This window comes from Hypomesus nipponensis, chromosome 14 (genome assembly GCF_054491055.1).
Source record: "Hypomesus nipponensis isolate SF chromosome 14, ASM5449105v1, whole genome shotgun sequence".
Taxonomy (NCBI): Eukaryota; Metazoa; Chordata; class Actinopteri; order Osmeriformes; family Osmeridae; genus Hypomesus; species Hypomesus nipponensis.
Window position 1 is genome coordinate 12,927,033 of NC_140374.1, and position 21,884 is coordinate 12,948,916.

Here is a 21,884-nt window from a genome sequence, read left to right on the forward strand (position 1 = left end):
AATCTGTGTATGTGAGCATGTCCTGAACATATCCAGTACTTACATCACACAACACCAAGAACTTAACTCCAAACGTGCCTTTTTGCCGGTATGGATTGACGGAAGCGCAGCCTACCCTTCGACAGCATCAAGGATTCATCAGAGATCCTTCAAAGGACCACATAGCACCTGCATCTGCCCTTTTGTTGTCCTGACAATGAAGACAGCGGAGGAGAAAGCCGTTCTGTGAGAACAGGTAAGCGAAAAAAGGAGTGGCTAGCATGGGGTTCGTGCTCCAGTACTGTCTCAAAGAGGATTTCTTCAAAACACCCATTGACATTGCCATTAGAAATGAGTACATCTAATCTATGTTTGTGGGTAGCCACTTAGCAGCTTGCTTATCTACCACTCCTGGGGCGGTGTTTTCCTGCAACTGCGAGGCGTAGCCTACCAATTGGTTTCCTCGACGATATAACCAGTTACTCTGTTAAAAAAAGTTTTAAGCAATTTGCCTCAGAAAGAGACGCAGGGGGTCGGGGACGACGACGACACACACCAGACTGTGTGTCATCAAACAAAACAGCAGGTCCAGGGGGATTGAAGTTGTTGGCAGCCCTCCTGCAGCAGGTAGAGCTAACCGCCTCCACTTCATCCCTGCCTCCATCGCCCCAGGCTCAGGGTATAGGTTACTTTTGCAAAATATCGAGACTTATTATAATATACACGTAGACTAATACTGAACTCTTTATTGGTACGTAATAAGCAAAACTGGACGTTCCAAGGACGCGTTCTTGTCACACTGGTGTGACAATACGCTGTGGGGCCCAGCCAGAAGCTGTCACACCAGTATGACAGATGGACTTCTGGAACATTATCTGGAACTTATCGAACATTACACACCAATTATATTTAACAATATTACATATTTATTTTACAAATAAAAATGTCTTCCAGACCATTATACAAGAACATGGGGCTACCACTATAGTACCAACGGTTTATTCAAAATACTTTTTCAAATACAGTTTATCCTAGCTAGAAGGTGTCGGTTTTGTAATCTGGAGAGCGTTAATATAAGTTCATTCATGCCACGTGTGCATACGCAGTTTAACTACGTAGGCTATTCATCTAAACTGTAGACAGTAGTCTGCATATTTGACTATAATCTAAATTTAGAATGTAGAAGTAGGCTAACTAACAAAAATAGACAATACAGACATTGGTGTCCAGTATGGACCATGTTTGATCTTTAATCTCGACGGGGAAAAAAAGACATCGCATTGGAAGCCATTTCATGGAAAAAAGTATTTACAAAGTAGTACAATAGGAGGACTTGAACCTCATTGATAGCACATAAGTAAACAAAACAAAGACCAGCGTTAAGGATTTTGAAGCACAGCTCACCATAAAAACAAGGTGTTTTGATATCCAAACTATTCAGATAAATATATTTATAATATGTATATATTATATTTACAGAATACCTTAAATATACAACGTCCACCATGTATTCTATAAACAAATATGTTATTTAGGCACACTTTTCAACAATCCTGGGGGGGTTTGGGGGTGATTTAATACCATCCTTTTACTGTTTGGACTATATTATACTTTACACCAAAGAAATGTGGTCAGTATTGCATCGTCATTTGTTATCTGAAGTGGCTACACTGCTACTAATCTCAGTACTTGGCCAGAAATAGGTGTCATATGTACACAGCTATTCTATAAATTGATTACAATACCCCACAGACCGACAGGCCCAGTTCCAACATCATCCCTCACTGACTTCCCTACACACTTGACTGTCTCCTTCTGTGGTGCTTGTGTTTTTGTAGGCTTGGGGGGAGATCCCACCTTATTGCTTACTTCCATACCGTCCTTTCAAATCCACAAGGAAGGTTCAGAAAGGGTTGTGTAAGTAGTCAGTCAGGAACTGGTTTGGAATAGGGCAGGTGAAATACGGGCCAAACAGATAACGTATGTTTACAGACCTTTTTACACTGACGCGGCAAAAAAAAAGGGTGAGGACACATGAATGGTAGCAACTACAATATCTACAAAGAATACAGTACGAGTAAAAATATGTGGATGATCCCAACAACTAAACACGCAGAAACGGGATTGGCCGGCCTTTGGAGGCGGGGCATTTGGAAAGGGGGAGGGTGTTACGAGTTGCTCTATAAGTCAGACTCAGGCATGTCAGGCATGTCAGCCATCAGGTAGTCGATGCCATAGCGACCATTGGGCGCCATGTCCGCATCGGGGACTCCGGAGCTCGGCTTGCGGTAGATACTGTTGCCGGGCATGGGTGATGGCGCCTCGCTGGGCGACTTGGCGGCAATCAGGCTGGCGTCGTCGTCCTCTTCGGCCCGGGCGCTCTCCTTGATGATGCGGCCCTTTTTGTAGGAGACGGTGGATAGGCCCCCGGCGTTGTCATCGATGATGTTGAAGTAGCGCAGGGCGAAGACCACGGGCACGGGCAAGATGGCGGCGACCACCAATGAGATGCACACGGCCAGGCCCCAGGGAGGGTAGCTCAGACTCTTCTCACTAGCCTGGGGGACACACACAAAGACACACACACAGTTACACTAACTTTGCCATTTTGTGACTTACTTATACATGTATACAGTGTCAGACCTAACATGCGGCACGCCTGAACTTGGTGGCGCTGTATTTACTAGGCACACTGTAAAGTAACCAGATCTCAGCTACCAGGTACAGTGAACACTATCTCATCTACAGTGAAACAATAACATCTCAATCCAATCAAACTGATACAATCAAACTGATGCTGTACAATATTGAATATGCCAGGGTAAGGCTCAATGAGAGTCTATAATAAGCCATATTATGATAGTATTTATCCACTGCTGTAGTATCTAATAAAAGTTAAAAGTTAAAGTATCTGATTTTTTTGTGGTTTGATCTCCGTGTCACTGTATTACATTTTGTTAAGTGGATATCGCGTTTGGGATATTTGAGAAAATGATAAGAAAATGATAGTGGTTATGATATATATGAGATATGATAGTGGTTAGCAACTCTTATCACAAAGGCTGCAGTGTTTTTACAAGCTTGAGGGGACCAAAACTCTGTCCACCTGTGTCTCTGGGACATATATTTGTGGACACAGATGTTTTGGTGTTTCTATCTAGGGTAGGGAACTACTAAAAGCCATCAAATGGAGCAAATGACGCCGCCCGTGCCCTTGTCCTCATTTGTACTACATTTATACTACAGTTCAATGGCATCATCCTTTAAGCAAGATTTCAACGTTTTTTTCAATCAGACAAATACCAATTCAGAAGTCTATTCTCACTGCTGCCACGTCCCAGTCATTCACCAACTGCAGGTTTCCCTGAGAGGGAGGAAGTGACTCACCAGGTCCTGTATCCAGGCACTGTAGCTGGGTGGCGTCATGGCCAGCTGGATCAGGCTGGAGCAGAGCAGCAAGATGAGCAGCAGAGGGGTGACGTACTTCCACATGTAGTAGTAGAAGCGGAAGGGCGTGAAGCCCAGCATGTCCTTCAAGTCCTCAAAGAACCTGGGAGTGCACGAGGATCGTTATTTGTAGAGGGGGGAAACAGCTCATCGGTAGCTATGCTCTGGATCTGCTAGGGTTTCGCATTTTGGAGTCAGTAGAGGGTGATGGTTTATGATCAAAGAGTGATGGGACATTGGTTAAAGTAAACCACACGTTAAAATAACAAACACCAGGTCTATCCTACTTACTTGTCAGTCCCATAGACCCAGGCGACAGCCACGTTCTCCAGGATGACCACTATGAGCAGGGGAAGAGTGGCTGAGTAGTCGTCGAACATGGCCACAAAGTAGTTCCCTGAGCGCTGGACGAATAGCAGGCCAATGCAGAAGGCCAGCAGGCAACACCCCACTGTTGACAGGAGAGAAAGAACATGTCTGTTACATGGGTCACAATATTGTAGTTAAAGTATACTCACGAAGCAAGTACAAACACACGTACAAATATTAAAGTCAGTAAGTATGTAAATATACAAAATGTGTTTGTTGTACACTTCCGATTGTGTCAAAAGAAAAGGTTCATAAATTGAAAATGCATTAACCTCTGATTTTAATGAATTAAATTTAAACAAATTGATTAAAGTATATTCTTTCTCTAAGCTTAGGGTGCCCTTTTCTCTGACCTGTGAGGATCTCCTTGCGGACTTTAAAGGTGTCCACTATGGGTGTGATGATTCCCTCAATGGTGCCAAACATGCTGCCGAGGCCCAGGTTGACCAGCATCAAGAAGAACATGACAGACCAGAACGGCGAGGCAGGGAAGTGGGTCATGGCCTCGGTAAAAGCAATGAAGGCTAAACCTGTTCCCTGGACAGCCTGAGGAGGAACAAAATACAAATAAAACATATTTAATAATAAAGACTAAAAAAATAAAGTTAACCCAATAATAATTATATAAAGTTTGAGGTCTTACAAAATTATACATAAACCAATTTAGTTGCACATGCCTGAGTCCAATCCGGATTGGTCATATGACAGTAAAAACAACTCTAACAAGATTACAAACAAGATGATTATCTATTTCCTGTATCACCTTCCATTTCTTGACCCAAGCAACATGGAGCCATGTTGTCTTCAACAAGCCATCCCTTTACTCTATCATCATGTCTGCCATTGCGGATCAAGGAAAGGAAACATGATGCATTTGTACAGTATAGCCATGGGGATTTATGATTAAAACAGAAACCACAATGGAGTGTTCTTGGAATGATAATTAATAACCGCTCCAACAATATGTAGAGACGTTCTTTACATAGTTTGCACGTATAAGTATAGATGCCTTTTATGGATGCTGTGTATCTCTAAGTCAATGCACACCTGACATTTTTTACATACAGGACATTTTCAGAATTTATGTTGAATAACGTAATTGGTTAACATACTTATAGGGCCAAACAAAATGACAAAATCTTCTGTAAATGCGTTAAAAGTGAGTACCAAGGACAAACAACATGGATTATTATAATTAATGTATACGCTACCGGGTAATTTAAACAGAATATTTTACCATATTCAAAATATGTAATAGTTGTGCACAGATTTCTTTTTTAATGACTCAATGTGACAGTATTTGATTCTCCAGAAAGAACGCACCTTGTTGAGTTCTTCCTCAATGCTGCAGGAGTCCAAGCCCAGGCGAGGGTAGTCACTCTCAGTCACCCCCTTGATGATATCTATCATCTGTCTGTAGTCCTCGGCACTCACATGACTGAAGTTAATGTGGTGTGGTATCATTTGGGGACTGATCTCGTTCCCCAGGAAACCCTCGATTTTCTTGGCGTTCCTAAAATAACATCAGAGGAGATTGTAAATCCAAATCAAAATGGAGTCATTCTCCATGAATGACACAGGATACTTAATCAAGCAACCTATAAGGGCAAATACAGATCCAGATGTGAGACAAAATGTCACCCAACCCTCATCCCAATCTGCAAAAGATGCACAGGTGTGTGTATGTCACTCACAGCGCGACACACTTGGCGTTCATGATGTTGGCCTTAAAGCCCAGCACGGCAAAGACCACCAGTGTGGCCAGCACAGAGGTGAAGAAGTTGATGAAGGAGACAAGCACGGCGTCAAAATGGCAGTTATTGTCTCGCTTGTTGTAGCTTGAAAAGGCGATGACGCCGCCGAAGCCCAGACCCAGAGCGAAGAAGACCTGCGTGGCTGCCTCTCGCCAAACCTTGGCTTCCAGCATGATCTCCAACTGACAAAACACAACACAGTTTACTTCAGGACCCTCCTTTACTGTGCAAGATGCAGCTTCCTCCCTGGACACCTGTATGTATCTGAAGCTAGCCACACAATAAGGATTAAGACTCAGAAAGGTTTCTGCCCTTTTTCTGGCTTCTAACAATGGACACCACTAAGTTGGAGTGAATGGCTTTCACACCTAATCTTTTGTTGTAGGGGACATTTGAGTTTTGTTTAAAATTATTACTGTGTCACATTAGATCGTAAGATTATAAAACTGAAACCAACATCATTTAAATTCTACATAATTGAAGGTAATTTGTCACATGAATTACACATTTGCCTTGAATCCATTTGAGAAAACGACAACCTTTTACTGTAATCTTTTTATTTTTGTATGTTTTTACTTTCATTATCTTCATTGCATACATCAAAAGTTAAGATCAAACACAGGACGCAGCACACTAAGAATGTGTTTGTGACTGACTCATTTACTCCTATACACTTACTGTGACCAAAATAAAAACCACAGCCAGTTTTAGCAGAATACAGACATGCACAACTCCAGCGCTACTCTGATTTCCCTCTCCCAGCCCACATGAGATGTCTGGGGAGACTTTAATGCCTAAAGATGTTTACCGCTTGAGAGGAGGCTGACACGTGAGATTCTGTTGTGAATGAACGTGGTGTGGCAGTTACATTAAAGCAAGAGAATCCTGTTTCTATGGCAAACGAGGAGCGGAAAGAAGATTGCCACCAAATTGATTCCAATGTCCAGGCGTCACATTTTAGAAGTTAACCTATAGTACAGACGTGTATTACGATGTGAATCTCTAAAGATTCTTCAATCGTGTGAATAGTAGACTAGCTTTCATCTCACTTCCAAGACAGCATTTTGAAAGTTCACCAGTAGTATAACAGAACACTATATTTTACATGACATTTCAACGAATTAGCCTCATCTGCCCACAGCTTTTAAAGCTAACCCGGTTACAGACAGTCTATTTTTACACATCTGACTCATTTCTATTTAATAGAGCGTCCCTTCTGTCTTCTATAGAAATGTAGAAGCACGATAACTAAACAAAGTAAAAATATCGACATGCCTTTGAAGAAGAGACAAAGACTGAGAAAGCTCTAAAGCCTTGTAGGTAGGGTTGATGGGTAGAAGCACTTGCAGTGGTAATCATTGAGTTGATGGAAAGGTACCTTGGGTGTAAACATGTGTCGGATCCCGTCCACGGAGCCCTTGAGGAGCAGAGCCCGGACCAGGAAACAGATCAGCACCACGTAGGGGAACAGAGAGCTGAAGTACATCACCTGCAAAACCACAACAGAATCAGCACTCTGAAAGTGGCTAGTGCATACACGGGTTCATGATTATAATGATAACACAGTTAGGTGTTTGGTGGACAAACAACATGGGGTTTGCTTACTTCATCCATCAATCTTGCCTGTCTGACTGCCTGCCTGCCTACCTTTTGTCCTTCCATCCTTTCTCCCCTGACAATCACTTATCTTTGCAAATGGATTGGGGACGACTGTATGGGGACAACGTTCTTTCACCAAACAAACCATGTTTCATCACAAATGACATGAAGGAGGAGAGGATGTGAACTGGACTGTTAACCAATAAATATCTGCACAACAACCTTTCAGGCTGCTTTCTGTCCCTAGCATGACCTGTGGATCGCAGTCATTCTCTGACAAGTGCCCGGCCCATGGGGAACCTCCTTTACAGGCATACAGTCAATGGATACGGGGCGCTAAATGATGGTGCTGCACAACAATGGGGGCCCTTTCCGAGGCGAGTACTGCACAAGACCTCATAGGTGTTCTATGCTAAAGGATGCTGGATTCCAGGCCTTTGTCTCATTGGCTGACAAGACTGACGGGGGTGTAAGGGGGTCTTTGCTTTATGCTTGATGCCTCTACAGTTTTATCTCAGGACTGGGGAACTCTTTCAGAGGGAGGTGGAAGAGGGAGTTTAGAGTTATAGGCATGGAAGGGAAGTTAGAAGCTTGTGTCACCACCCACATGTCCGAACTGAGATTTGTGGGGTGAGGGTGTGGTCAGTGAGGGATTAAATCCCGGCCTTGGTTAAGTGTTAAGTTCAATGGGTTCCTCTACTGCATGGTGGTCCTTGGGGAAAACTATGGTTGACTTATTAAATCTATGTACTTAAGTCTGTGATATAATTGATGTATCGTACAATGTCTAAAATACTTCATATATTTATGGTAATATATTAAAGTAACGTATTTAAATAATGCATTAAAGTACATTTTAAATCAATCATATTTCAATTGACATTAGCAGTGCAATGTCATCTACAAATGGGCTCTACATATAAGTTAGCAACTACAACACAATTAAATACAGCTTTACAAAATCCCTGTTCATCAATTTGATGTGAACATTTTATTGAACCATTCAATCCTCACATTTATATCTCGCTTCTTCTTTCTTCCCTTCTTTGCCAAATTGTATTTTTTTCACACTCTCGGCAATCAAACCAAGCAAAAGAGCGGGTATAACCATGGCAACTGAAACGGTCTGCTCCCTCTTTTCCTCTCTCACCCAACCACCCACACACATCCACCCCCCCCACACACACACACACACACACATACACACACACACACATAGAAATGGAAAAGAGATGCAGATGGTAGTGAGGAGATTTAGCCGAATGGGCTTTTTTTTAAGGGGGGCCAACTGGACATTAATATTCTTTTGTGTGACCAAACCCTGATTAATCTTCAAAGGGCCTTCCTTGCTGGGCCTTCACAGGGGAAAGTGCACAGCCATTTCCACAAACCCATCAAGATGTATGGCAGGGTGCAAAGAGGATCTGATATGATAGTATTAAGCATTTCTCTGCTCTGTGGCTATTTTGTAATACAGCAGTTCATTAGATGTGTAAAAAATATATACAAATATATTTATATTATATTTTGTGTGATTAGTAAAAAAAAACTAAAAATCCACCATATTTACTGTTTTCAGTCCACAATGACCAGTTTAGGTCAACCCAAGTTACATATAGCAATCCTTGACATTACATTGACAACAATAAGTGGGATTATCTGTTAACACTGCACACCAGTGTGCAGTAATTTTAATTTTATGCTTTGCATAAAAGATCATTTCAGTGCATATTAGGATTATAACCCTGTTTATAAGATGTTTTGCATAATAAGTTACATAATAAGTAAAGCCTTAAGAATGTTTGATCAGAATAGTGTGACGGAGGTAACACTGTTGACCCTTGGCACGAATAAAAAAAGGAAACTCTTGTAGCATGTGTAAGATTCTCATATGCAAGATTCACCTGTTAAAAGCATGTGCACGTACTTCTGTGAAAGTTCTCATGCCACCATATGTAATTCCCATGCGTATGTTTTCATGCCATATGATTTAGGGGTGGACTTAAAAACTTTCAGTTATTAAGTCCTCAGGTCATATGATTTAAACAAAAAATAAGTGTCTGCAGAGGTGCGAGAGTTTGCAACTATGTTAAGGAACTGATCTATGGTTCTTAATGGTGAACCGTGGCAACATCCGAGAGGAAGGCCCAGCAAATAAATGTTACTGACCCAGAAAGTAGAAAGCAAGGCACAGTCATGTTCACTACAACAATTTTACACAAAAGTAGCCTATTGGGAAACTTAAATAGTACTTGGTGAAATGTGCACAGTATTAGAAGATATCTTTAAAAACTTTTGAAGCTCTGTTCAGTAGGGTAAGCCACTAGGGTACATCTTGAGAATATAAGGGGCTGTGACCTCTCTTTCTTTGCAACACTTTTGTTCTTGCCTGCATTGCTTTAGTGGGGACTGTATGGTAGAAGATAGGAGTTCAATAGGACTGAACAAGCAGACCAGACAGTTGGGATAAGATCAGTAAGAGGTACAATGGAAGGGATCAAATCACAACACCTAATTTAGATAGTGAAGGGCTCTGTCCCAAACCTATTACAAGAAGGAACCAGATTCTAAAGTATTTTTTCAAATCAGTCAGGAACCAGGTACTCTGGGACACACTTGACAACATACTGTATCTTGTCCAGCCCTGAGCTGACAGAACAGAGAGCTAAAAGAGGAAGAAGGGGAAAAAAAAGAAATATCCAGGAGAGATTAAAAACTGCTAGAAGTGGACCAATTTGTGCAACCTTGACCCTGACCTTGAAACTGTTTGACTAATGCGGTTCATATGACACAAGAAAACCTAAAGTCTCAAGCAGCCTAAGCCTTAAATGCCCATATTGGTTTGAGTTCATCAATATGAATGCTAGTCAGGATACTGTCAACTACACTAAGCAACAGTATGCTAAAGTAAGCTTATCTAGCCCCCATAATTCGTTCACATGACCATGAATCTGTCAAGAGGCATCAACAGTGGGTCCAACAGCATGTCTTTTAAGCAAGCAGCCATGAGGAACATCTCCTTCCTTTGACCAAAGCCTCCTCCATGAGGTACTGTTGGCATACACTTGGCAGGAAAATTCCCCTTGTATTGTTTTCCATGTTTAGTACCAGCATCCTGTATCACAGGTCGCAGATGTGACCAACCAGCTAACTGGGCCAGGTATCTCTGCTAGTGCGCCATGTTGAACAGTACAGTAGGTCAAGCTATTTTCTTTTCCTTTTGTCTTCGTACTTAAAGTGAAAGTCAAAGAGATTTTTGGTCATATGCACAGTATAACATAGGTCATTCGAGGCAATTTGATTATTTCGACAAGGCTGAAGCAATCTAATAGGCATTGAAAAATCTGATATAAATAAAAAAGTATCTGTTTGCCTTAAGTAAGATAATAAGGTTCACTCTCTTGATGAAACGAATATGAACCTACCTTTCTACATCTGCCACTTTTCTACCATGAACTCGTCTCACTCTTACAGACAGTCATTTTGGTCCAATTTCTTCTTTCATTATCAACACCCCTTCAAAGATAAGATATCTTGGATTTGTCCCTCTCTTCGATCTCTCACCTTGCCAGAGGACTGAATCCCCTTGATCATGGCCAGACACACCATTGACCAGGCGGCCAAAAGACACAACGTCATCCTCCAGTTGAGGCCACCACCCTCAGCTATGGTATCTGAGATGTCCAGGGCCTCACGGTACCAGTAGTAGGTGGTGGCTGAACTCTTCTCACATTCTGGCACCACGTCTGCAGAAAACACAAGAGACTTAGTGAACAGAGCTCTGTGAAGAATGAACTTAGCTCACATGAATAAATAAACAAACACATTAACAAAATACAAAATAAATAAACACATTAACATTAGATAGCAAACGCTGGCACACTCAAATGTGACGCGAGGGTGGCAAACTCCTGCAAGTTAGCTGCACGTTTGTTGTGTTCAAGTACATCTCGCATTGGTCTTGTTTCACAGCTTAGGTAAGTTGATCTCAGTTTTGGTGTGTTAAGACTTACATGTGCTGGTTTTGTTTTTGACCAGTGGACACTCGTGCCAGGGCAGAGGTTGCTGGAACGACTGGGAAAAGTAGAAAAGACTCCACCCAATGATGACATTGTAGTAGAGCGCCACGAAGAAACATACCTGCAGTCAAAGAAAATCAGTCAAAATTCGAGATTATAAGACACTACTTATCAGCAGGGATGTTTCAATGGTCTCTTGACATGGGGATCCCTATGTCCATCCCTAAACCTCTGCCTGATTGCATCACTCCCATTGAGAGGTAAAAAAAGACAGTCACTTGTAGGAATTGGTTTATGCTAGCTAGGCTTTGAGGCCCCAGGTTGTGCTTTCATGGAAAATGCAGTTACACTTCAGACTGTCTTCTCACTCCTATAAAATGAGTGTGCGTGCTGCCGTGTACAGTATCGATTGGTGTCTTGTGTCATTATTTGTTGCCCACAGTAGAATTGGCAGTGCCCCTGACTCACCATACAGCTAGCAAAGCCAATGCCCCCCAGACGAGGGCTGATGTAGGTCCACACGCCGATGCTGCCGCGCCGGATCCGCTGACCCACAGCCAGCTCCAGGAAAAACAGGGGGATTCCAATCACTACCAGCAGGATCAGATAGGGCACCAGGTATGCTCCTTTTGAGAGAGCACACACACACACACACACACACACAGGGGGTTCAAACTTGGATCTCTCTCACAGAAACAGAACTTTTTCTGTCACCAAAACTCATTTGTTGTCCTCTCCATGTTGTATATCAACAAGTGTGTGTCGCACATCTGAGTTAGTACTGTCCGAATTATGTCGGGTCCCAAAAAACTGTACTAGGAGTTTTAAAATGATTCTCCTAGATTAAAAATGACCTCTGACATACATTACGCCACATTTTTTTGTCCACATTCTACAAATATGTCATGCCTCTGTAGCCTGCTTCAGGGCGAGCCTTCTATCCGTACAGAACGTACAAGCTGTGCTCTCAGACTGGTCCTTCTTACAGACCCCTCTGAGGGCATCAGAACAGGCAAATGAACCATGAGGCTGGAAGACACATGATGTTGTGAAGAGTATATAACCACCCTTTGTTCCCAGGAAAAGATCTGTGCTTGCTGAACAGTATTTCTGCATCTGGATTTAGAGTAGTGTCTTTTGTGGTTCGGGAGGTTCTGTGTCATACACCTTTAATGTTAAACTCGTTGGCTACAACTGATAGTTATAGAAGGGTTCATGCTAATCTCCTTTTAGCGTGAAAACACAGTTTTTACCTATTTGCTTAACCTCAATCATGCCTGAAGGGAATTTGGGAGTGTTGACTGACGTGCCACATGTACACGTGATGAAGCATGTCTATGAGTCAGTGAGGTTGTCATGGTCCCAGATTATCTAAAGATGCAACAGGGTGTCTAGACTAGACAGTGTTGTGGTAGACGTAACCACTTACGTAACAAGTGCACAGGCATGATACATTTTACAGTGTTTGAAGTGAAATTTATGCTACAGAAATACTGTTAGAAATATGCACTTTTCATCTTTGATCTTCTGCTGTACTTTCTATCTGCCCCATGTCTAAATCACTTTGGATTTAAAAGCATCTAATAAATGAATAGAATCAAAAATGTAAATATGCTTTGTGCCTTCAAATACACAGCTTATCCAGAGAGCTGTAAAAAAAGCTTATGTTGGGAAACAGTCTGACTGGAGCACACACACAGAGATGCACAGACATACAATCAATGCAGGTTGCAAGGGCATGCAGAAAACAGAGGGTGGGTGAGCATACACAAAGTGGAAGATTATGACAGATCATGGCAACCTCAGCTGTATCACTTGAATCTAATTACAGCAGTAATAAGCAGGGTGGCTGGTGTCATTTAAAACACACCTGGAAAACATGACAATGTGCAGGCGGTGGCTACAAGACACACACACTTGAAAGCAGGTACACACAACCAGAAAGTGTCTCTTTATACTGTATATCTTTGGGCTTTGAATTGTATTTATAATTCTGATTTCGATAAGCCTAAGAAAAAAATAGGCACACACATGGAATGCATAAATTATCTCTATATAGTATAGAGAACAGAAAACCAGGGAGAACATCTGCTTGATCTTGACAGAAAAATAGGCTTTTGAAAATCTGTATTGTAATAAAGACGAATGCTACTCTGGAAGAAATGTTTTTACCATAGTATTGTACACTGATTTGGTAAAACAGTGTTAGCATTCAATTATCACAATTATTTCAGTTGTTGCATGCTAGTCTGATTAACATTTGTGTATTTTGGGGTGATGTCATAAGAAGGTGTTTGCCTGGAGGATGGTAGAGAGGCAGGGATAGCAAAGACAGAGAAATGGTCACAGTCACATGAACGCTGTTATGGTGATTTTGAGACCTCCAATTGGCAAGGTGACTGATGAACAGCTGCTTTTGACAGGAAGGACAACACAGTGAGGGGTCTGCCTCAAGGAACACCATCCCCTTGTAAATTGTATTTGAAACCAATGTGCCAAAACAAATCCAAGCAGAGTCACACATGCAGTGGCCTAAAAACACACAGTGTTCAGTGGCGTAAATAAGACAGATGGATAAATCAGTGACCTGTCACTCACCTCCTCCATTCTTTTGACAAAGGTAAGGGAACCTCCAGACATTCCCGAGCCCTACAGAAAAGCCCACCTGGGCTAAGATGTACTGCAGCTTGCTGTTCCACGCAGGCCTCTCCTCATCACCATCCGAACCTTCCTCCACATCATTCTCTTCTCTGCCATCCTCCTCATGGCTCACGATCAGCGAGCTCTTCTTGAAGGAATTGTCGCACGCGTCCTCGTTGGAAAGCAGGTCTTTGACAGATTCCGTGACATCGTCGTCAAGCTCTCTCTTGACGGCTTTGCTGTTTTTGGGCATTTGATAAAGCGAACCAGATCAAGGGGCGGAACGTCTTTGAAGTCAGTGAGGCAGTCTGCGGAGTCACGTAATACAGTGTGGTACAAGCACAGGCGGAACAGCCAAGTTGATGAGTGAGGGGTTGGAGGAAGAGTTTGTTTGTTGTGTAAGATGGAGGGGTTGTGGAGGACAAGGTTTATTTCTTCATTATCACCAAGTGTCTGAAGGAGACAAAAGTGAAACAAACATTAAAATGTGCATACTTCTCTTCAGGAAAAGCTTCAGGGTGCATATTTTTTGATTTTCCTCACTGTTATGTAAGACATAGGACCTGTACATTTCAAGTTTAGTCTAATGAAAAAGAGAGGGATGGTAATACTCTCTATAAAAGATAGTAGGTGGGCATGTTATTGTAAAATCAACATTTGTTTTTAAAAGTGTGATGCAAGGTTAAGCAGAGATTAGTTCATGTGAAACCCCTAAAAGTTTCAGTTCTGTTCGTCAAGAAAGCTGGAACATATGCAAAATATGATATACCGTTCCATACGTTAAGTCCTATGTGTCCCCTCCAATATATATTATGATTACGCCCTACCATAGGTTATTAAAGTATTCATAGCCTACTATAAATAAAGCTAACATTAACCACTGACCTTGAGTAACATTTGACCTTCTTTGACCAATGATCCACCCACTTAGTTTAATAATAGCAAAATTGTATCAATATAATTTATTCTGCAATACTAATAGAAATGATTAAAAAGGAAGGATATACTGAAATACTTAACCAGATAAAAGAAAATGAACTATCTCTATTTCCTCATAAGAAATTCTATATTTCTATGAGTAAAAACTTTACAAACATGTTATTCATTCTTTAAAATTAATATTTGAAAATGGCTAATTGGAGTTGCCTTTAGGTTACCTACACACAACATGTAGGGTATCAATTAATAACCTAATAGCCTACATCACACGGCAAGGTCTCTAAAGGAAATCCCTTGTCCGCACATGTCCCCACAATGTATAAAAGGACATTATTTATTCATTTGTCGCAAAAAAGCTGTGGTCATAACACGGAAAGGAGTTTTCCTATGACAGGTTTGCCAGGTACAAAGGCTATTATGTTGCCACCCGCCTAAATAATTGAGCCCCCGACGCAGAGCACGAGGCGATTTGCATATGAACCCAAACACTCGTTTTCCTCACTGGCACAGTATGGTTGCAGGGCAGATGGAAATATAGAGATAAACAGTATTCTGTTCAAAAAGCCTACACGCGCCATAGTCAATTGTAATTTTATGTTTTAAATGCTACATTATTAGTAAAATGTCCTCCCTAAAATAAAACAATGTCGCTGCAGAATGGAGCAGCAAATTGCCAAACCCGGTTTAAGTGATTAATAGATTCCCTTTACCACTTTCAGATTAACCTCGTTTGTAAAGCGCAGGGCGTCATTAGATTTTCACGATATTAAACTAATGATTTTAGGCATCTCGAATAGGCCTATATATAAATATATAAATTATCCTATTGTAGTCTACATTTTGTACTTGTATGGTACGACATACATGTCACTTTCTACAAACGTGTTAATTAGACTACTTTATTTGAAGATATAGGCTACTATGAGATGGACGTATGACTGAAAATGTGTCGGCTACAGCATCAACCGAACATTTGTAAATTAGGCCTTTAAAAATATAGCAGAAGAGAAAAATGCGTGTTCAAAGGCATATGGTGTGTGGCTCATTGTGCACTCAAGAACAAATTGTTCAGAAAACGCACATAAATTAATTGATCCCCGCCCAGTCCTCATGCCATCCATGTGCAGTATTTCATCATGCACTACCCACATCCTGCGTATCCGCATATAAACAAAAATAAACCACAATGAAGAAAAAACATCCTCGGAATTTAAATAGAAAAGAAGCTTACTTTTTGGAAAAATTGTCGTCCTTTTCTGGATAATGCGTCTCAAGGAATGAAATTGTGAGAGCACATACATGGGGCAGACATTATCACTTGCTTCTCTGGTCCACGATTGCCGGTGTGTGAACAGACATACCGCCTCGCCTTGTCAAGGTATCTTCAGAAGGATGTGGCGCTTAAATAGGGGTGCTTCAAGTCTCGGTAGTTTAGTTATTTACGTAAATAAAAATATTTTTGTACTCATCTAATTGTGTATGATCAAGGACCCGTATAAATGCAATAATTAATGCCGCCTTTTGCTCACAAATCCTTAATTTAGCTTCAATACCGTAAAACCAGACCAGTCGTCCACCCATCAGAACTTTGGTATGTTCCACTACGAAAAGCCCCCTATAAGCTCCTTCACCAGGCTGATGGGGGTTGGTATACAGTGTGTGATATGGATACACGCCAGAATTTACAAGCGCGATATTGTGGGACTAAGATTGTTTATTAAAGTCAACATTAAAGCACAATGCGCATCGAGCAGCCCCGTCCGCTTCAGGCTACTGGAGGATAGAGTGCGCACATGTGACTTTTGCATTTTTTAATGAAAGGTCGATCATTGTAGGCTGGATTTATCGGTGCAATATGTTTGTATCAATCAGTCAACCTTATTTTGAGCAATATGCATATCACTGTAAGTGGTATAGTTGGCATGACATTTTAATTGCGAATTCAACCATGTGTTTATAAAGTAGGCCTGTGAACAGATGCCATGCGTGCGTAAACTACACCCATGCTGAATAATCACCCTAAATAAACACCCAACCAGAGATCATGAATAACGGTTCTCCAACTTTTATCAACATAATATCTCCCTCTATCTCTGTTTTGGGGTGGGTATTTCTGGTGGAGTGTTTCACACATGAATCCACCATTAGTTCAGTTTAACAACTGTACTCTCCAACCCAGTCTTATCAAACCTTCCTGCCTACAACACATCTTTTGGCTAAAATGTAAACTGCCAAGCAATATTCGACACAGGACCCCTCCCTTTCTGTCAGAGCCCAGAGAGTGCAGCCTGAGCAGACATAGATATTGATTGTTCCTAGTAGAGTATCTCTTCTATGTAGGCTAACAGTTCCCCAACAAAGCATTCTCCCAGTGGGTTCAACAGCCCCCTACCATGTACACAGGTGCAGCCCCAGATTAATAAAGACAGTTCTCCACAAAGTAGAATTTTGAAGGTAACATTTAGCAAGAAAGTGAGATTTGTCAAGAAACACACTCACAACAAACACCTGTTAGGTCAAGGACAGGTTTGTGTCTGTATTGTGTATTCAAAGGGGTGGGAGTGGGGATGATGGAGTCTTCAGGATGACTCTGATGTTATTGACTGGAATGACGACGCTTTCTTCTCAGCTGAGGATGGTGAATTTCCTTGTAAGACGTGCCCAGGCCCCCAGACTAAGAGTGATCTCAACTCCTGAAAGTCCTTAGTCATGTTTTTGTCTTCGGGATATATAAAAAAACCCACTCCTGACATCATCATATGGTCACAAGGTCACCTGACAGAAGGTTCTGGTGACTGGGCTGTTATAGAACGTTAGATTTATAATTGCAAATGAGAACATGAAGATGGTCTCCTGCTTTAAAGGGAAGATATCACATTGCGAGACTTGTCATGGCCTTTCTTCAATATTTTTGGTGTTTGGTGTTTTAAGGCCCCAACGGCACCTTCCAGGCAGCGAGGGGATGGGTAGGTTTAAGGTTGAGGTTAGGGTTAGTTGCCTCTAAGGAGCCATTGGGGGCTTAAAACACCATCAAGCAATATTTTCCCTCAATAGCTTGATTCCTGAGCTATTCTAGTTGTAATGTGCGTGATTTAAGCAAGCATAAATTCCAGCATTGTTTTTGAAAGCATCAGCGTCCAATGGTATTTAAGAAACAGATGCACTTCAACATTTCCTACCCTAAAACAAACCAATCTCTGATTATCTAACATGATTGGCTGGGTAAAACCACTAGTTTTGATGTTATCAAGTCATGTTGGATCCCTGATATTTCCTGAGACAGCATGAAGAAAGAAACCATTTTCGAAAATGTAGAAAAGGCTGTTGTGTGCAATGAGTTTCAACACAGCACATCCTATTTTATGTTAGATAATGTCTATTTTGATCTTTTGGTGGTAAACACGGACAGGTCACAGATGGCAAGCTGCCAAAGCTTACCTGTTGAATTCTTCATGGGCTAACCCAGAGTTTGGTAATCCGATCCTGATATGTAGTCACAAGACTGCCATTGGAAAGTTAAGGCATTGGTTTTCACCACGTCATAACCTCCTGATATGCTATCGTTCATCCATTTTCCTTGACAACTGAACAAATTATGAAACCCACTGCAGTTTACAACATGTTCCGGACAACACATTTTTCATTGAACTTTCATAATTTATTTTACAAGACCCATCTTCAAAATGTAATTGTTTCTAAATATTTAAAAAACATCTCCATCCAAAAGTTTGCTTCATCATAAAATATCATAAGCATACCAATCCAATCTTTTTACTTAATTTTTCTCCGTTTTTTCACTGCTTTTGAAAGCAGTGTGCCTACTATTTGTAACATTAAGTTACATACTGAGCTTGTATTGGACAATTCCTCAACACTCTTTACTTAGATTACTTAATAAGATTACTTTGTGACCTTTAAAACAGCTCAAAAGGGCGTGTGAACTATTGCTTATGATGGTCTTGTCTCCACTCAGTCAAAGGCGAAATCACTTTGTCAATGTCCTCAACAGAACAAATTGTTTTCAGAAGAATCAGATCAGAATGGATTTTATTCGCCATGAATGTTTGCACAAACACTATAACACTAACACTATGTACTAAGATATGCTGCATGCATGTCACCCATAGAATGATGCAACATGATGTTCTCATAAGTCAACCTTGAAATCATTTTGCTGTTAAAAGATGAGAAAAACATTGAAGCCTCAAAGGAAGTGTTGCCTGGCCATAGGGTACATGGGAGAAAGGACATTATTATCTGACAATGTTGTTTTGTAGTAACTGTTCCCTCCAGAATTGTAGCTTTTCTGTCAGAGAAAGATTTTAAAGCCAATAAATTGTTTGTAATGTTCAATTCTGTTTTGGATCTTTAGAATTTGGAAGTGTAGAGAAAGTTCACCAAGGTTTACATTTTATTAATAAAATGCATAACATATTCTTTGGTACTATATTATTATTTCCCAAATGTGAAACACCACAGACCTCCATTCGAACCTCATTTGGTTATTTATTAGTGGTCACATGCCTTTTGAATCCCTTTTTCTCTGCATTTCAGATACAGAATGATTCCATTTTACTGCATGAATTACACAATACAGAGGCCAGTTCTAAGGCAGGGGGCCATGTCTTTCTACTTTATTTACGTCCATCTCTATGCAATCTCTAACTCACTCACACACAATATCTCTCTCTCTCTCTCTCTCTCTCTCTCTCTTTCTCTCTCTCTGCATACAGTTAATTTGAAGAAAAGTGGACTAATGGAACTAATGTGAAGGGATTTAAGAATGGACAGCAGGTTGCCTCCCAAGCTCTTATGGTGGGAGGCGTGATATGCTTTGACAAAGAGAGGATTAATTACAGTATAGCCTTAAAGCCTCCTTTCACTCGAGACAGTTCTGTGTCATGCGGGTAGTTCAAGTCATGGGATTCTGAGAATATGTAAATGGAAGATCTTCTGAGGAATTCAGACCTGGGGTTGTCCAGAATGTACACTGTCGCTGGTATGAGTGACAATACAGCCAAGGCCAAAGATTTTTGCAACTTCTTAAAATAACAACTTTTTACAATTTGAAACTATTTAAGAAATACAGTTCATGAATAATTTCATTTTTCATCATCAAAATAATGGAATAATTCGGATATACTGTTTTCCAAAGAGTCTCAACCTGTGTGTCATGTCTGCTGTAGTATAATCATTGAGTCCTTCACAGTCTGCACAGCTGGCCCTTCACATAAAGTGTGGTCTCAACACAAAGCCTAGTCTATCACTCTCCAATGCCATTCAGTTTCTCTGGGGAGATTTATGCAATCCTTACAATGAATGAACCATTCTACACATCTGCATCCTTCCTTACATCCTTAAAAGGCACAGTTAAAACATTGTTTTCCTTAGAATAATACACATTGGGATTTTATTATGATTTACTGCAAACCTTGTCAAATGTATGCACATTTGGAAGAAAAAAAATCTGGTCAGAACAAGACCCTGCAACAGTGGTCCTACTAACTCAGTGAAACTAGCTCCAAAAGATAATTTCTTAAACCTTGCTTATAACTAGGGAATGTCTGATTATGGTAATCCTGTAGTCATTTTAGGCAGCTTTGTCATAATAAGGTCATACTACAAACATAAACATAACTTTAGACATTTTTTCCAAATCTCATACGTGGAATGTTTCACTCATAACAAGACCTAACTTTTGTTCCAGTATTATAATTCTATAACAATGTTAATCTCTTTTCATCCCTGTATGGGAGTGAAAAGTTAAAGTAGGTGAGTCAAGCCAATTTTAGCAAATTTCAAAGCTTTCCGATGTTGGGGAGTATCTCCTTTGATGGACAGTAATCACAATTTAAGCGATTAGGCCTTTACCTCACATTTCTGACTGATGTCTTTCATTTGGGATTATTTCAGTCAGATTTTGGCCTCTCCAGGGCACCTAATACAATTAAACTTCTATGAACCTTGAGTAACTTCCAACTTCTTTGAAAGGTGTTGGGTTATCCATGTTTTCATTTTTGGTGGAGGGGGGTGGGTGAGAGGGGAGCGTCAGATTTTGAAAGTAACACAGATAATTTTTTTAAGTAAAAGACAGAAAGACAGACCAAGATCAAGATTAAAAAGACAGGCTTTGGGGGGATTCCAACACTAATCTCTTCACAAGGAAAACGTAGAATCCCACTCCATTTCCTTCTGATCAACTTCTATTCCAAATTCCTTGAGCTGAACGTCAGGAGACAAACCCGAAGACACATGGGAACTAGAGAGTCACATGTTTGGTCTTCCTCCCAGTGACCCCCTCCTCTATCTCAAAGTCACCAATGGAAATGATAGGCTTGAAGCGCTATGGCTGCTCCAGTCCAGATAATGGCTACAGACGAGTAACAGAAAACCCTTGGCAGAGTACACACACAGGCACTATCTAAACCATTGCTCTGTTAGGGCCGGAGCCGCCATTGACTGGAGTAATCTGCTGTGTAAATCTGCAGCTTGGGCCTGTCTAGTCGCTGTCTGGGTTCCGTGCTCACGGACAAAAGCACCGGACACCTTGCCCAACGACAAAGGGTCCGGCCCTAATTGGAGTGGACAAGGCTTGCTGATGGGGCCTTTTTGAGCAATTGAACTTGGTGAATGCTTCTTAGGGGACCTAATGAAACAAAAGGATGGACAGTTTGACTTCAACAACAGGGCTCCGCCAAATTCTCCCTTCGCTCCTATCAGAGCTTTCACTGAAGTTGCGCGTTGACCCGCAACAACCTTCATAAACTAGACCTATATGCAGATGTCAGTGGCATTCATGAGGTTGACCTTTGACCCTGCATTCATACATATGACCTTACATACCACACGATATGGTCCCAATTCTATGTGACTATCGCTCAGTACACAAATACCTGCTTATTGAACCTCATTCCAAAATCATCGGCATTCATAGGAAGTTGTTTTAACTGCCCTTTTTCTTCCCTTTTCTTCCCTTTTCTGGGAAGGCTTTCCAATAGGCTTTCCAATAACACTCCATGTTACAGTAATGCCCTTAGTGTTGGAATGTTATCAATGACCTTCTGTAGGTGTGATGGTCAGATGTCCATATATACTTTTGGCCGTTTAGTATACATGGGAAGTTGTGTTAGTAGCTGTA

General features: G+C 41.1%; 1 protein-coding gene across 1 annotated transcript; it reads right to left on the reverse strand.

Annotated features, from left to right (window-relative positions):
- Positions 1 to 1,198: 1,198 nt before the first annotated feature.
- On the reverse strand, positions 1,199 to 16,068 carry slc6a15 (solute carrier family 6 member 15). Its single transcript, XM_084671526.1, has 12 exons — positions 15,978 to 16,068; positions 13,766 to 14,260; positions 11,636 to 11,793; positions 11,162 to 11,288; positions 10,713 to 10,894; positions 6,928 to 7,038; positions 5,490 to 5,731; positions 5,119 to 5,308; positions 4,149 to 4,341; positions 3,718 to 3,877; positions 3,367 to 3,529; positions 1,199 to 2,537 (listed from the first exon to the last, which is right to left on the reverse strand). The coding sequence occupies exons 2-12, from the start codon at positions 14,058 to 14,060 to the stop codon at positions 2,160 to 2,162; spliced, it is 2,199 nt and encodes a 732-aa protein (XP_084527652.1). The 5' UTR covers positions 14,061 to 14,260; positions 15,978 to 16,068; the 3' UTR covers positions 1,199 to 2,159.
- Between the last annotated feature and the right edge of the window lie 5,816 nt (positions 16,069 to 21,884).

Bases quoted from the DNA above. Each gene is read 5' to 3' on its own strand.
- slc6a15 (XM_084671526.1), bottom strand. From the start codon at position 14,060: ATGCCCAAAAACAGCAAAGCCGTCAAGAGAGAGCTTGACGACGATGTC. The intron at 11,794-13,765 runs GTGAGTGACAGG...CTCTCTCAAAAG, and splicing joins TTGTCAAAAGAATGGAGGAG to GAGCATACCTGGTGCCCTAT. The intron at 3,878-4,148 runs GTCAGAGAAAAG...TCCTGTCAACAG, and splicing joins CCGCAAGGAGATCCTCACAG to TGGGGTGTTGCCTGCTGGCC.